This window comes from Macaca mulatta, chromosome 3, assembly GCF_049350105.2.
Source record: "Macaca mulatta isolate MMU2019108-1 chromosome 3, T2T-MMU8v2.0, whole genome shotgun sequence".
Taxonomy (NCBI): Eukaryota; Metazoa; Chordata; class Mammalia; order Primates; family Cercopithecidae; genus Macaca; species Macaca mulatta.
The window spans coordinates 108,506,913-108,524,472 of record NC_133408.1 but is presented as its reverse complement, the minus strand read 5'-3'; the positions used below and the strand labels follow the sequence as shown (position 1 = coordinate 108,524,472).

At 36.4% G+C, this 17,560-nt stretch overlaps 1 protein-coding gene across 2 annotated transcripts in view; it reads right to left on the bottom strand.

The window, feature by feature from the left end:
• Nucleotides 1-17,343, bottom strand: part of TMEM196 (transmembrane protein 196) — a 48,825-nt gene extending 31,482 nt beyond the window's left edge. The window contains exon 1 of one of the 2 annotated variants that reach the window (XM_077995148.1): nt 16,284-17,343. In XM_077995148.1, the coding sequence (XP_077851274.1) occupies nt 16,284-16,430 (147 nt within the window). In that variant the 5' untranslated portion in view covers nt 16,431-17,343. 2 annotated transcript variants of the gene reach the window in all.
• Between the last annotated feature and the right edge of the window lie 217 nt (nt 17,344-17,560).

Below are 17,560 nucleotides of genomic sequence, written 5' to 3'. Positions count from 1 at the left end.
GCAATTCTGTCCTCCTTTGTTATTTATTTACCTTAAGCAAGTCAATTAATTCTCTGGGCTTCATCTTTAAAAAGAGGGACTTGGATCAGATAGAATTGTGAATCTCCTCCAGCTCTGACATTTTCTGATCACTAATCTATGTAACCCTATTTTTTTCCCACTCATTTTTAGCAGGCATTTCTTCGGTGTCTACCGTGATGAAAATCACAGCTGATACAGCACATATTATTTATAATGAAATGATTCTCTCCATTCTTTTTATAAGAATAAGGAGACTAATGTTAATATCATGTAATTATGGTCTTAAAGGGACAATTCATGTGAAAGTGCTCAATCTTGGGTTATAGTACATGGCAGGTGTTAATAAATATTTATTTTCCTCCTTCCATGGGAAAAATTTCTTTTTGAACATCAAGGTTCAGTACAATTATTAACTTTATTTGTGATGCTTTCTTTAACCTTTCTACTTATTCTTAGTTAAAATCTAACAAAATATTGTTTTAAAGCATATTTTAACACTGATGCACTGATCATACTTTCTGGCAATTATTAATTATATATCTGTCATTGCAAAAGGTTTTAAACTCCTTCTGGTCGAATGCTATTAAAATATATATTCAACCTTTATCACTAACATGAGACCTGCGCATACAAAAATTTCAGTGAATATTCGATGATGAATAAATCGATGAGTGAATGAATTTCAGTTCAGTGGGAGAAGTGGGAAATAGTCTTCCCTTGCCTGGAACACTTTTGGTACTTGCCAGATTATACTATACTTGAAATCCCACGAATAAAAAGTAACAGAGAGATTTTGGTTTTACTCGTAAAAAAATAAAATTGAAAGTTCTGTGTCATGGGTACAAGTAATTTAGCGGTTTATTTTGGGAAATGCTGTACTGTAACACCTGTTTCTGGTGTCTCTACAAGGCAAATAAGCCAACACTGCCTTCCAGTTTATGACTATGCCAAAAAAATAACACAAATTGTCTTAAAGACTTTCCTCATCTCTAGTTAATGTCTTAGCAAAACAAAACATAAGGTCAGGCGTGATGGCTCATGCCTATATTCCAGCACTTTGGGAAGCTGAGGCAGGCAGATCACTTGTGGCCAGTAGTTTGAGACCAGCCTGGCCAACATGGCAAAACCCTGTCTCCACTAAAAATATAAAAATTAACCAGGCATGCTGACATATGCCTGTAATCCCAGCTACTCAGGAGGCTGAGGTACAAGAATCGCTTGAACCTGGTGGGCAGAGGTTGCAGTGAGCCAAGATTGTGCCACTGCACTCCAGACTCCAGCCTGGAAGACAGAGTGAGCCTCTCTATATATATTTTAAAAAATGAAGTTTCTTGACTCATTTCTTTTGATCAAAAAAATGTATTCATACAAAAGCTATGCAATAGCAATCTAATGTAAGCCACAATGCAAATGACATATATAACTATACTTTTTAGTAGTTACATTAAAAGATCAAAAGGGGGAATTAATTTCAATAATATAGTTTATTTAAGCTATAAAAAGTATCATCATTTTTCCATGAAATCAACATAAAACGACTTGAGACATTTTACATTCTCTTTTCCATACTCAGTCTTTGAAATCTAGTGTGTATTTTTTACCTGCAGCCCATCTTTGTTTTCTAAACTTTTATTTTAAAAGTTACATGTGCAGGGGTACATCTGCAGGTTCGTTATATGAGTAAACGTGTGTCATGGTTGCTTGTGGTTCAAATTATTTTCCTCAACCAAGTCTTAAGCCTAGACTGGTGAGTTATTTTTCCTGATCCTCTCCCTCCTCCCACCTTCCACCCTCTGAAAGGCCCCAGTGTGTGTTGTTTCCCTCTATGAGTCCATATGTTCTTATCATTTAGCTCTTTTACAAGCGAGCTAATGTCTTAGTAGTTCACTTTAAAAGTGAGCTCTTATTAAAAGCTCTTATTAAAAGACATTAGCTCACTTTTAAGTGAGAACATGTGGTATTTGGTTTTCTCTTCCTGTGTTAGTTTGCTGAGGATAATGGCCTCCAGCTCCATCCATGTCCTGCAAAAGACATGATCTTGTTCCTTTTTACATCTGCATAGTATCCCAGGTATATATGTATCACATTTTCTTTATCCAGTCCATCACTGATGGGCAATTAGGTTAATTCCAGGGCTTTGCTATTGTGAATAGTGTGCAGCACATCTTAATTCAGACTAGCCACATTTCAGGTGCTCAATAGCCACATGTGGCTAGTGGCTACTACATTTGACCGTGCAAGTCTAGATGATGCACTATGGCTACAAGTCAAGAAAAGACAAGTTTCTTCCCAAATATCTTGTCACTCAGAAAATACAATGTTTTCCTAAATTAGCTCTAAGGCAGTTTACTTTTTACCTGCATAAGTTTTCTGATAACCTATAGCGTAATACCTCCAAAACTTGCATCTTATATTGCAGTGAATACTTTTATTCTTTTTTTTTTTTAAGATGAAGTCTCACTTTGTCACCCAGGCTGGAGTACAGTGACACAATCTTGGCTCACTGCAACCTCCACCTCCGAGGTTCAAGCGATTCTCTCACCTCAGCCACCCAGGCAGCTGGGACTATAGGTGCGCGTCACCATGCCCAGCTATTTTTTTTTTCTTTTTGTATTTTTAGTTGAGATGGGGTTTCACCATTTTGGCCAGGCTAGTCTTGAACTCCTGACCTCAATTGATCCACCCGCCTTGGCCTCCCAAAGTGCTGGAATTACAAGTATGAACCACAACGTCTGGCCAATGCCTTCGTCTTAGTATTTTATAAACCCACATGTCTTTCTCTAAAAGACTAGTCTGAAGGTCTGAGGGCCTAAGCGGTTTAGTGAGATAGCTTGGCTGGAGTTGAAAAGACATTAGCAAAATTATGAGTTAAAGTTACTCCTTTTTTTTCTCCAAAATAACTGATCCTTTGAGAAAATATTTTACTTTAATTATAAGTGATTGGCATATAAAATTAATTAATATTGCTTGTCTTTTATAACAATATTTTAGTTTCTTACTTTTGTATTAGAAAACAGCCCACCCTATCACTAATAAATATGCTTCACTGTATCCATGGTTAAAAATAAAAGCATTAAAAAGGTTACCTTTTTAAACATATACCATGATTAAAAGGCATTTATCTTTTAATATAGTGTTGGATGAAGCTCTTTTTATATATATGCATGTTGTTTTACTAAGAACTCCAGGCAAATGGTGTAGTAAATTTATAAATTTTGATTCCTATTTGTTTGAATTAAAAAGAAAATGCTCAGATAGCAAACATTAATAGCCAAATGACTTTGACATTTCCAGTCCAAAGTTTTGAATGTTCACTGCTTGATAAATGAGCTTTGGACTCTGTTTTTAAAATACCTTCTTGAAGGCAATTCACTTACTTATCCAAATTGATCAATAACTCTTGTGGGTTTGGAAAATATTAACTTCTAAAAATTAGCTTCCATTTCTCAGTTTGTCTGGAAAAGCACCATGGAAAACATGCCAAAATTGGTATAGAAAGCCATTTCTTTGAAACTTCTGAGCAGGTAGAAACCCCTGAAATCTGTCAACATGCTAATTATATTTCCATTATGATTTAGCACTGCCAATAATTTGGGATCATTTCTGTTCAGTTTTGGGTAGTGGCCGGATAACTGCATTTTCCTTTTGGTTGAAAGATTATTTCAAGGATAGTTAATATTTTGAGTCATCTGTGGAAATAATGTTTGAATAAAAAAATAGGTGATTTGGACTCTGGTCCTAGTTCTACAGCTAGCCTGATTCTCTGGACTTAAGTTTACTTATTTGTGAAATGATGAATTTAGAATAAGTTATTTCTAAATCTCTAGTTCATTGCATGACTCAATTATAATTCTCAACCAATAGGAAGAGAAAACATTTTAATGATGCTTTCAGTGCCCACATACCCAGAAATCTATGTCTTGTTTACTCTCAGCTATTGACTCCTAGAGTCTCAGCCTACACAAAAAGGCAGAAGCTGTCCAAGACTCCTCTCTGCATTGGCCATTTAATGTGCATCTTCACTCATACTTGACTTGCTCTCTCTGTTTATACAATAGACAAAGACGACACTTAACAAAAAAACTCCCCCTTTAGCTCTTAAAGACTTTTTCTCTTTACATATTTATCTCTTTGTACCCCGTTATTCACATTGGCACGTAAACATGTTCCAAAATCTCCCCTAAAAATAGAAAATTTCCTTGACTCCAAAGTCTATTGCTCTATCTCTATACAGAACCCATCTCCCTTCGCCACTAAGCCTCTTGTTTACAATTTCTAGATTCTTATTTCCCATTATATTTTCAGCACACTTTAGCCTGACTTATATTCCTGTTACCATACTTCAGCTACTCTTGCAAAAGCAAACAATAACCACCACCTTTCAGCCTTCATCTTACAAGGAAATCTCTCCTTTGGTCTTTGCTTACACCACTCTTCTGGTCCTCAGCATATCTCTCTGGCCAAACTTCTCAGTACCTTTTTTCTGGTTCCTCATTTCTATCCAGCCTCTAAATATTGTAGTAACTAAAAGCTTTATTTGGGTGGTTTCAACCAAACATATGACCTTAAAAATATTTTGTATTTACTAATTACTCCCACACTGATATTTCTAGCACAGCCTTTTCTTCTGAACTCTAGACCTATTTATCTAACAGTCCACAGCATCTCTCCATTTTGATATCTCACAAGCATCTCTACTTTCACAGGTCACAAACAGATTCTTGATCTCCCATCCTACACCAGACACACACACATGCACGCACACACATGCACGCACACACACACATGCACACAGAGTTTTTCTCTTTTCTAATAATCTACTTCTCAAAAAAGTAAACAGAAACTCGATTCTATCATTTGCTTGATCTCAAAATCTGGTAGTTATTCTTAATACATCCCTTCTATAATGGCATAAAATTGAACACAAAACACAAAGTCTTATCAAGTAAATATCTGTGCTTTTGTGTTTTACCACCTCCACTTTCACTGCAGTAACCATTGTATCATACATCTTAATAGCCTCCTAACTACACCTGTGACTTCCTGTGTGACATCAATACATTTTCTAAACTGAAAACCAGAATGACATTTATAATCTTGTCCATTTCCTGCTCAAACGCTTTCAATAGATCCTTTTATAATTAGGGAAAAATCTAAATGTTGTAGCATGTATATAAAGTTCTAATTTTTACCCCTGTTTACCTCGTTATCTCACCCAATGCCTTCTACCTCCTCCTCCTCAGGTCATACTTCAGTCACCCTGGACTTCATTCAGTTTCTTGAACACACCAAAGCTTTCCTATCTCAGCATCTTTACTCATGCTATTCCTCTGCATGAAACAATGCTCTTCCTTCTGTATGTCTGGTTAATGCCTCATCATTCTTGAGAAAATATTGCTTTCTTAGAGATGCTTTCCTGATTTCCCCAATGTTAATAAAGTTATTTTATATTCTTCATAAGCCTATATATTTTCCTTTTTTTTTTTTTTTGAGATGGAGTCTCGCTCTATTGCCCAGGCTGGAGGGCAGTGGCATGTTCTCAGCTCACTGCAACCTCTGCCTCCTGGGTTCAAGTGATTCTCCTGCCTCAGTCTCCCAAGTAGCTGGGATTACAGACATGTGCCATCATGCCCAGCTAATTTTTGTATTTTTAGTAGAGATGAGGTTTCATCATGTTGGCCAGGCTGGTCTCAAACCCCCAACCTCAAGCGATCTGCCTGCCTCGGCCTCCCAAAATGCTGGGATTATAGGCGTGAGCCACGGCACCCAGCCTATTTTCCTGTTTAACATAGCACAGTCTTTAATTTTAATTAGTGTCTTATTTAGTCATTGTCTATATTTCTTTTTGAATTAAGCATCAGAAGATCAGAGATTATGGTTATTTTATTTACTGCTAGACTCTCAGGACCAAAATCACAATATAGAACACAGTAGCCATGGAATCAATATTTGTTCACTAAATCTAACAAGAAAGAGAACCAAGGAAAGTAAGCAGGTGGCTCATGAGAGTGACAACAGAAGCTTGCGCTCCTGGAGTCCCGCAGAGCTTTCTTCCACGCCACGCTGTCTTTTCCCTTTTTGTCTCATCCCAACCCAGTGTGGACTACAGAATTAAGGCCTATCAAGTGTTATTGCCATTGACCTCAACGCTGACTTGGCCCCATCTTCATAAGCCTAATCCCTGCGGGTCCCACTCCCTGGGCTCACAATCCAGGTCCCTGGACCTTCCTTGCCTTTATTAGATTTACAGATCTTCTCGGTGGTCTTGGCTTTCAGCTTTCCCCTCTCCCAGTTCTTCTGCAATTTTAGCGTAGTGTACATCTTCAAGCCACTTTCCATCTTCCTATTTATATTTCTTTCTTTTCTTAGTCCATGGAAAACCCTGCTAATTACGCAATGTTCTTTTTTCCTTAAACTCAAACTAATTTCTTATTTTTTAAACTATAATGAAGGACTGAAATAATGTAAGGAATATAGTTCCATATACCACGTTTCTTCCACTACAGAAAATTTCACCATCAGTTTAACTGGAAAAGGGTAATGTACATCTTTTATCAAAAGAGACATAACCTCTCACACATATGATCAACTTCATAGAAAAATAAAATCCCAAGATGATAAAATGTACAACAGACAAGTTTATGTGATAAGGCGTTCCTCCATTAACACCAGCCATCTTGGTGGCTTAGCAGACCAGGTGAGATAAGATACAACCACAGCAAACAGAAATTAAACCAGAAGCACTCAAGAGAGAGATGGAAAGAATAGTTTCATGGTGTTAAATGAAGATGCACATCAGATAGTGACAGAAACCTTTTCAGAGACTGAAGTAACTGAAGGAAAGATGAACTTAAGAATAAATTTCAGAAGAAATCACCAGACATAGCATGTAGCTAACAAGCATGCACACACTTCTAAATAAATCCAAGTCCAAAAAAATCTCAGAAACTTCAAACTGGCCCAGGACCCAAATCTTTCAGTGCACCGAACAAATCAGCCTTAATTCTCAGAATGCAATTTCTTCACATCTCCCCCTCAGTGTTCATGTAATGAATCTTTCTTGTTTTTAATGCATTATGCATTGTGTTCTGTTCCAATTCTGTTTTGTGATAGTTTTTTCTTTTTTAAAAAATGATCTCTTGAATATTTTGAGCATGCTAAATAAATAAGGCTTTTAGGTGTTAGAGCTGTTTCTGCTTCAAAAGTGGCAGAAAAATCATAACCAAACTTGTGAATTTTATATAAGGGGAACTTTGAATTTGCAGTATATTTAAATGTCATTTTTTCTAAATAAATCTTAGTTATAGTCATTATTCACATAGGCTCTTAAAACAAAAGAAAACCCATCTCATAGATAGTAGTAAAAAAAATTCAGAAGAGTTTCTCTTTGGAGTTAAACTTTTTATTATCTTAGTCAAATATAATAAATAAATTTTAAAATTAAATTCATATAAACCTTTATAATAGTGATTACTTCTAGAGGGTAGTAAAAAGGAATGTGATTAATATTAAGCATCAATGTATGGATAATGTTATCAATAATTTTCTAGTTACTGCAGTAACTTAAACGTTTTATATATTTGTGCAGAACCTCTGTATTATATAGTTCATAATAATTTAATAAGTGTATTTATGTCACTTAAAGTAGTTTTATATTAATGTAGGTTACTCCAATTTACATGATTTTGCTTATATTTTATGTTTAAGATTCTTTTATATCAAATATGACTAAAATGTACTTGGGTATAGCCTAGGACAACATTCAAGTAAAAAGCTCACAACTTGAAACATGTGGAAACTATAATAGGATTTAAAATGTAGATGATGAATTTAGTGAAGGAGAAAGAAAAAAAATTACTCCCTTGAGTTGTGCTAGCTTTGAGTCTGATTTGTGACCTGTTCTTACATATTTGAAAATAGCCAATGACCCTAGGGGATTAAATAATGGAAGTTATGCTCTTCCCAAGAATTGCCAACACAACAGATGAATGTTCATCCAACATGCGTGGTGGTTTCTGAAAGCTAGCCAGTTATGGAAACAAACATAGCTGCACAGAAGGTCATGGCATTGGGAACTTGGCCCCACGTCAGGGTAATAGCAGCCTAAAAATGCAGCTTAAATTGTATATTAATGACAATTACCAACTTTTTCTTAGGAATTGCTTATCTTTTTACCTTCTCTGTGCCTGGGTGTGCACACACAGACTCCTACACATATTTCTCTCTTTAGGTGATTTTGATTTTTATCCTAGTTCTGTTACTGGTTTCACTTTCGGATCTTAAATCACTAAATCCTAAATCCTTTAGTCTCTCATCCCTTAAGTGAATAAATTTATCTGCTGGGATAAATGGTGTAATGAGAGCAGTTGGATTTCTTAGGCAATATGGTTTATTATAAATATAAGCTGCCATTGCTGTTATTAACATAATGATCCATATGGAAAAATAATTGGCAGGGTACAAATTAAAAAAGAAGGCAACTAAGAATTCAAAAAACCCTGCCAAATATAACAAGAAAATCAAACATACGTCTCTGTTTAGTAGAATAAACAAAAATCATACTTTGTTATTCCAACATTGACCTAAAACAATTATTCCTGGAACTCTGGAACATGCACACCAAATCACAACTATTACTAGGGAACAAAATCAGTTATGTAGAGTAAACAGTTTCTAAGACAGGGTATATGACCTAAATGTTAGCAAGCCTAGAGTCCAAGGTCAATTTAATCAATGGTCTTACAAGAAGATCCTCTTCATAAATGTATAAAAATAAAATATGTCTATAAATGACAAATAGAAACCACACGCAGATTATAGATTTTCCAGAAAAGAGACCAAAACATGCATCCCATTGTTGTGGATCAGACATGGTTAGTAAATATCTAATGCGTATATTGAATACTTTAATATAACTATCACATTTAATTTTTAGAACAACTCCATGAGATAAGTGGTGGTATTTCTATTTTGCAGATGAATTAACTTATTGTTCTGTGAGATAATGTAACTCACTCAAGCCTAAACAATAAAAAAGTGCTAGAGGTAGAATATGAACCCAGATCTTAATAGCTCCCAAACCTATTCTTATTTCTTTGTATTATGCTGATATCTCCACTTAAATGCACAAATTTCTGTTTTTATATGCCAGCCGGCTGTGAGATTCACTGAACATAAGAAATTTACAAGTTTAAAAATCTACCATCAACAGGAATGACATTTGAAAATGTGGTTAGATTTGCGATGGTAAATTTACATTTTCTCAATTTCAAGGATTTCCTCAAGTCTTTCTTTTGATCCAGGATGTACATCTCAGAACCCAGCTGGCATCTTGCCTGGAAATTGAGCAGCATTGCCTGGGCTTAACTGCCTTGACCTCATGATTGTCAAGTTCTACCCAATAGAGCTCTCCAAGCCTAGTAGGGTATCAAGAGCAGACTAGTCTTGCCATTCTTTCAGTACCTTTTCAAGACTGGTACCATCTTATTTAGAAGAGGCAGATCTTCATTTCACAGTTTTTACATGAACATATCTTGCCCTAACAAGGCTGATATCCTCAGTGCCCCACAAAAACTCCATTTTATTGCCTTTACCTCTTCTCCATGACTGTACGAATGTTAATAGTTTTGCTTTGCACACCTTTCCTCCTCTGCCCACTGGAAACCTATTCTGTCTCCAAGGCTTAGATGAAGAGTAAGTGATCTCTTGCTTATACCTTTTATTTTGAACTCTGTTTAAATTTGTTGTCATGTGCTATACTGACTAGCCCTTATAATATTTAAGGATAGTTTGAAATTCATAATTTAACACTAAGTCTTAAGCCTTGATGGCAGGAACAATTTAGGTCCAATATCTTAGATGCAAAATTCTGGTAACGTGGGGGTTGTACTTGTTGATTGATTGACTTGCTAGTCTCTTCTGGAAAATAGATAAAAGGAATGATTGGGACTTAGCCTTTAAGGTATCCTGCCTGGTACATATATTCAAGGATGGGGAGCAAATAATGAGGTCGGGCCTCAGTGAAAGACTTTTTCATGAAAATTTCCAAAGTTCCACACAACACAATAGAAAAAGTACAGACTTTGAAACAATATTGCTCTGACTTAAAGTACTGACTCAGCTGATTAAATAACAATGGACCCTAGGTAAGTTCCTTTTTCTACTTAAACTTTATAAAATACCACATTTTCACAAAGTTGTTAAAATTAGAAATAATAGTACATATGGAAGCATCTGGACATTAGTTAACTATTAATAAATCATGTCTAGCATTATTTCTACAGGATAAATAGATCAGGGCACTCTATCTCCCAAGCTGATCTATTTATTTAACCATTAATATTTTCTTTTTGCCTTGACCACATAGTTTTATTCAATATTTAACAATAGATTGCAAACTAATGGAACTTAGAATTGCTTCTTGGGAGTTTTACTATTGGTACTAATAAATCATGGGCACCAGTTAAGGTTATAATAGTCATTGTTGAAATCTAGGTATTTAATTGAGGTGTCTGTGAATAATACATCATGTAATAAACATGGCTTGTAGAGCTACTCTTCAGGCAGTTCAAGTCTCTAAGATGTTAAGTATCTTTATTTACTAAATATCTAAGATATTAAGTATCTATTAGATGTGTTAATTTGTACTTTGACTTTTCAAAAAGTATTTACATAGTTCTAACTGCTTTTTGAATACTTTGTTTTATGGCATAAATAATGGTCACCATATTCACACTATTCAATTTGTCTAATTTATATAATTGTCTTATTAATCTGATTACCAAATATCTTTATGATAGAGTTTCTACCACCCTCTCTCACTCCAAAAGAAAAACAAAGAAAGAAGGGTTTTATGTTTTCTCATTTGGTTTTAAACTAAATATTACAAGAGTTTTCTAATATAGATATTTTGGTACATTTTCATAGTTGCTAATGTAATTATCCTAATTAAATCAAAACCTAACTAGATACATACTGTACAGGAACAACGAAAACAAAAAGAATGGGTCGAACTAGGGTTGATGAAAGGTGTGGGAGAAATATTGAGAGCCAGAGCACCATTAGTGGACTCTAGGTCCCAGGCAGGCAAGGAGCAGCACCAGCCAGCGGAGAGAAAGCAGCAGCTGATGCTCACTGATCCCTAACTCTATGCCAGGCCCAGAACTAGCAGCTTTAGAAACATTGTTTTTTGAGATTCACAAGAACTCCATGAAATAGGAGCTAATATTTTCCTCCTTTTAGGAATAACGAGACTGATTTGGTGAAGAAATAAAATGTTTCCACTGACACAGTTATACTGAGTGAGATGTATGAATCTAATCTGATTGTCATCTAATTTTAATGAAGTATGTATAGATTAGATCTGCAGTTAAAGGACTGCATGGCTTTGTACATTACAGAGGAAAGTTGTCACACAGCTTCTTCTCTCTTTCTCTTTTCTAGAAATATGCTCAATGAGAGTCTAATTATCAAGGCACTGTCCATTTTGCATGTTGAAACATCTATCTGTAGAGTGGCCACAAGAAAATTTCTCTAGATTACTAAGACAAATTTAAAAATTAGACCAATGCTGGACCTAGTTATTTAGGTACAGAAATTCCATTTACGTGAACAGGATCATATATATATATATATGAGATATACATAGGATTATATATATATCATATATAGGATTATACATATGTATCATATATGTATCTCATATATTATATATATTTTTATTTTGAACTCTGTTTAAATTTGCACTTGCACACACACACACACACACACACACACACGAAAATCTATTATAGCTTTTATTGAAGCCAAAGAGAGACATTTCAGATTGTATTAATCTACCAGTATGATTAATTGTTGCGTGAAGACCAAATGAATATACAAAAAAGTTAGATAGTTTGGTTCTATTCAAAGTACACATTGGATAATCCGGCTCATAATTAAGTCAACGCAGAGACCCAACTAAGATATTTTAGGCAAAAATGTCCAAATTAAAAGGTTTGACTTTGTTCAGATGTTTCTATCAAGCAAACTGTCAATTAGTAGGTGACTGATGCAAATATTATTAGTTATCTCTTAATGTTTCTAGGACAAAGACTTCAAGACCAGTTATACCCTTGAATAAGAACAAAAATGTCAAAGTAGATTTTGTCATGGACTTTGGATAGAAATTCCAGTATGTGCCATTTACATGTGAACAGAATCTAGACCATGAGAAATTCGTCAAATAAATAAAAATGTGACAAAACTCACCATATTTTCTACTATACCATTATCAACACCAGAAGTGAACACATATTTACATCTCTTTTGATGCACGGTATGGCCCCCTAAATAATAACTATATTTCCCAGTAGTTTGGCTTGCCTAACTTATCTGATTGTCAATCATCCAACTGCTTATGCCCAGTGGACAATCAGCAGCATTTGAGAATGAGAGTATGAATCATATAAGAAAGAGATTCTTTACCTGGCCTCTACAGAATCTCTTAATGGGCTTTATTATATGCAAAAATTTGATGAAAATTGGTTTATATGCCCAGATCAAAACTATTTTTTCTTCATGGAGAAATGTCTGTGAAACTATAAGAATATAATGGTGTCTAATTTTGATAAGGGAGTAGGGAAGAGGACTTTAGTTATAACTTTGAAAAACATTTTGAATGTATTTATAAATTACTTGTATAATTTAAGTTAATTTTAAAATGGGGCATAAAAATATGTTGTAATTTTTGGGGGGCCATAGGAGCAGCATTTTCATCTTATGCCAAAGGATATGAATCTCTTTTGTTAAGTACTTGATCTGGAAGAAAAAATGATATGTTACCTGGTTAGAGACACACTAGCTTCAAATTGTGTACATTTGCAGTAACTGAGAGGTTTCTTTCACTTTATTTCTTTTTTATTAAATAAATTTTAAAAGCTTAAATATTAAAAATAATACTTTGGAGCAGCTATAATTTATATACAGCACCTCATTTGGATTACTATAATATAGATCAGAATGTGCAGAGGTGAATTTCAACAAAATCCTACAATTGGCTGAGTTGTTGCCATGGTAAACCAAGAGTCTACAGAAAAGGTATGTGCATTGTTTATGCTGTAAATTTTGCTGAAGCAAAACCTCAGATTTTTTAAGCAGATAAAGATATAATGTATAAATCAAATATGCTCCAGTAAAATAAGCAATAAAACCTGTAAATATTAAATGATTTACATAAGAAAACTTTTAAATAGTTAAAAATACTACCTTGTGGTTTACACATGGGAGAACTAGGCTTAGAAAAGTTTGTTTAATAAATTAAGTTTTATAAGATATCAGATATGTTAATAGACGGATGGAATTTTAGCATAATATATATAAAATGCAACTTAGCATCATATTTTGTTCTGGATACCACCATTTAAATCTCTAGATTTCCAAATCTCAACCTACAGCAATACAATTCTCAGGGATTTATAAATCTGTGTGCTGCTAAACCTAGTCCATTCCCATTGTAGATGATGCACTGGAGGCTGAGAAGAGTGACTTTCACACAGCAACTTGGAAACAGAACTCTGTGCATTTAACTTCCTGTCTATAAATCTTTTACATCAGTTGTAATTCACATGACTATATCTTTTCCAAAGCATATTACTCAATGTTTATTAATTGTTATCTAACACTTATGCCTCTGATTTTATGCTTTCATTGTAGATGACCATATCAGCTATAACAAAGAATCAAGAAGAAACAAAAATGCTATAATGACACCTATAGCTTTCGTTCTTTATGAAATTATAGTCAACTGATTTTTCCTTCTAATTGCCCATATTTTAAAAATTTATCACAGGAAGCATCCCTGCCTGATTAATCAGATGAAATAGTGCCTTGAAATAATCTGTGTAAGCATCCATCTCATACATTTTAAGCCCTTATCTTTACTTTTAAGCTACCTCTTTTTTTTTTTTTTTTTTTTTTTTTTTTTTGATTTCTGTGTTCGGGGCCAAATAATCAAAATGCAGTGGCTTAAAGCCTTAGTGCACTTGTCCTAGATAAAAAGCTTACAATTTTAGGGTCTCTCTGTATAAAAATAATCCTTTTATAGTGCAGCTTTTATTTCCACTGCCTTTTAAATTTAATTCAGAAACCTTATAGTAATGATATTAATGTGTTGAAAGGAGTTTTACAACAGTAATCAAAATGTAGTTTGATTGTAGACTATGTGTATTGTGACAGGTTAATTATTGTAAAATCTTATTTGGCATTCATAAATAATCCAGATTTTTAATTCATAATTTAGCAAAGAGATGAATAATTTTCTGTCTAGCTTTCTTCTGCATTTCCTCAGTATCGCTTTGGGAAGGGGAAGTAAGAATGGGTGTTATTATTACTCGAAATATGAGGAAGTGAATCTGTTGCCTCCAACTGGTACACAGTCTCCTATGGTCTGGCCCCAATCATTTTTTCTATTCTTATCTTCTTCTTACACACCTAAGCCCCAGAAAAATAGAAGAGCCTACTCTTCCTGGACCACAACCCAACCTGTCCCAGTTTTTTGCCTTCATCTATGCTTCCTGAAAGACTGTCTTTTCTCACGCCCTCCACTGCCAGTCTGTGCATTCAGTATTAGCTGCTCATATTTACTCAGTGCTTACTACATTCCATTCACTTTACTAAGAACATTACAGTCAGCCCTTTGTATTCCCAGGTCCTGCATCCATGAATACAAACCAACCTCTGATTGAAAATATTTGGAAAAAAAAAATACAACAATAACAATAATACAAAGGAAATATAGTATAACAACTATTTACATAGCATTTACATTGTTTTAGGTATTGTAAGTAATCTAGAGATGATGTAAGGTGTATCGGAAGATGTGCCTAGGTTATATGCAAATACTGCACTATTTTACATAAGGGACATCAGCATCCTCAGATTTTGGTAACCAACAGCGCTCTGGAACCAATCCCCTATGAATAGGGAGGGCCAACTGTATTTAATGTGTTCCTTTTAACGACCCCATTTTATAGATAAGGAAACTTTGGCTAGTCACCCAGCTAAGTAAGTGGTAGATCTGGGATTTGCAACCAGGTAGTATGGCCTCAGATCTTACACTGTGAAGCATTAGTTAACACTGCAGTACATCAATTCTAAGTCCTGATAAACTTCCAAGATCAAGAATAAAATAATACTTCTTTTGTGGATATTTCATTGACCACCCCAATCTTTCTCCCCCTTTTTTGCCTCTGTATCTCTCTGAAATCACACTCTAATTTCTCATTGCTGGCAAAGTTACTGATGTACCATTTTGTTTCCTCCACTATGGAGTAGTATTTTAAGACAGTGCTCTGATTCATCTTTATAGTCTTGGTAGTAAATATGAAAGCCATGTAGCTTGAAGGAAGGAAAAAACTGGTTTTCACAATTAGATTCACATTAGGAATGGTGCTGAGTTATTTTATTGATTATTGGTGGAAGAAATAGGTTTCTAAGGCTTTCTTGAAGATTCACCCTAATAAAAAAGAAGCTTGTTGAATCCAACATCTGACCTAGAGATAACTATGACAGTTTCTTTGAGCAGTTTGGTACTCTGTAAGCAGAATTATTCTCCAATTAGAATGTTGTTACACATCTTACCAGTTGTTTTTCTAACTTACTGTCTAGAACTTACAAAAGAGTTTTCAGAGGTGAAATATCAGAAATGTAGCACAGGAAAATTAAGAGCAATGTTTTCTGGAATGAAATGCACCCACAAACTTCCTTTCACACTCACACCACATTTCTCTTTTTGTTATTGGTATTGCCTTTGGTGTACCTTGGGCATTATTGCCCAGTGATAAATGCATAACTATTTCTGCTTGTTCTCTGATACAGAAAAATGATGGAACACTCTTATTTTGATTTTCCTTGTAGAAGGAAGAAAAGATTAAGTGAGCCTGCCCTTGACAGGTGTGACACCCCCCTTCCCCTCGCCTCCCGAACAGCACCACTGGGCAGAGCAGCCCTTTGCAGAATCAGCCAGTGGAAACTAATCCCCCACCCCCACCTTTAAACAAAGCCATTTAATTTAGTCTTTAGCCCAAGTAAGGAAAAAAATAAATAAAAATGAATAAAGGACAATGTAAAGAAGCATAGCCTGTCAGCATGAACCTACATGCAAGCCAGAGATTTACGATTTTGTTTCCCAGGGAGGGAGTGACTAATGCGCGCACCCTGACCATCACCGTAAGGAGGTAAAGAGAGAGTGAAATGGCTCAACGTACACACACCCCGCTCCATACCGGGGACGAGTCTCCGAGCTGCGGCTTGTGCTCTCGGAGGGCCAGGCTGAAGCTGACTGCCCCCACGGCCACACTGGACACCCCCAGCCCTATCTCCAGCACGGAAAGCACCAAGAGGCTCCCGATAATCTGACCGCTGGTGCACATCCTTCCTCGGTCATCTTCCTTCCAGATCAGGGAGAGAAACCAACCATCTATCTTTTTTTCTTCCACTATCCTCCTTACCCCTCCACCCCCTACCAGATCCCAAAACTTTTCTTCAAGAGCGAGGCATTATCCACAAGGGCTGGATTTCCAGAAACGAAGACCTTCCCTGGCTGAACCAGAGGCAAAGGAGCTGCTCCACCCCCTGGCACGTTCAGATAGGGATCGTAGAAGGATCTTCCTGGGTTCGGTTCGGTGGTGCGAAGATTGCACACCAGTACCAGGGCTTTTAAGGAGCCGGAAACCTGGAGTAACCCAGGGAGCTCCGAGCCCTGCTCCCCAGGCGCTGTCCAGAGTTCTGTCGCGTCCCAAATCTCCGCAGGGAAACCCGCCCCCTCCTCAGCCTACCAGACCCTTTCACACGGTCCCTTCTGTTTCATTGCCGAGGAGAGGAGCTTTGCTTCCCGGAGACCCAAAGAGAACTGCTCCGAGCTTCTCTCTCCCTCTCCCTTTCGTCTCGCCTTTGTTTTCGTGGCAATGCAAAGTGCTTCTGCAAGTCTCTGGATCCCCAGGCAGAGCGGGCGGATGATATTCAGCACCACACTCCTTGCAGTTGCTATGTCACCAGAAAAAGCGACCTTGTCTGATGGCCTCTTTCCGTCTGGGTTTCTTCTCCCTCGTCGTCGTCCTCTTCCTCCCCCTCTCTCTCCAGCTGATTCTCTCTCATTGCTATGACCTCATTGGGATTTAGGAGGTTGACGGAGGAGGAAAAAGCCTGATGTATTTGTAGATCCAGGACCAATACTCTTGGCTGGCCTTTGATCCGCCCCGCCCCCGGACCGCAGCAACAGGAATCCAGGCGACCCCTACCTCCGCTTCTCTCCGTGGCTCCTTTCTGGGCTTCTATCCAGCGGAGAGGGGAGGCGATGCCTACGTCAACGCAGGCTCATTCTGAGAAAAACTTTCTTTGGCTTGTACGCGGGGTAGGGGGAGCAGTGAGCAAAGAAAGACGGAGAGGGGTGGAAAAAGCCATATTCCTAATGTCACTAGGACTCTCAAGGCCCTTCATCAAGGAACTCCCCTGTCTAGGAGAGCTAGATTCAAGCCTGCTTACAAGGAATGTCCACTCCTGG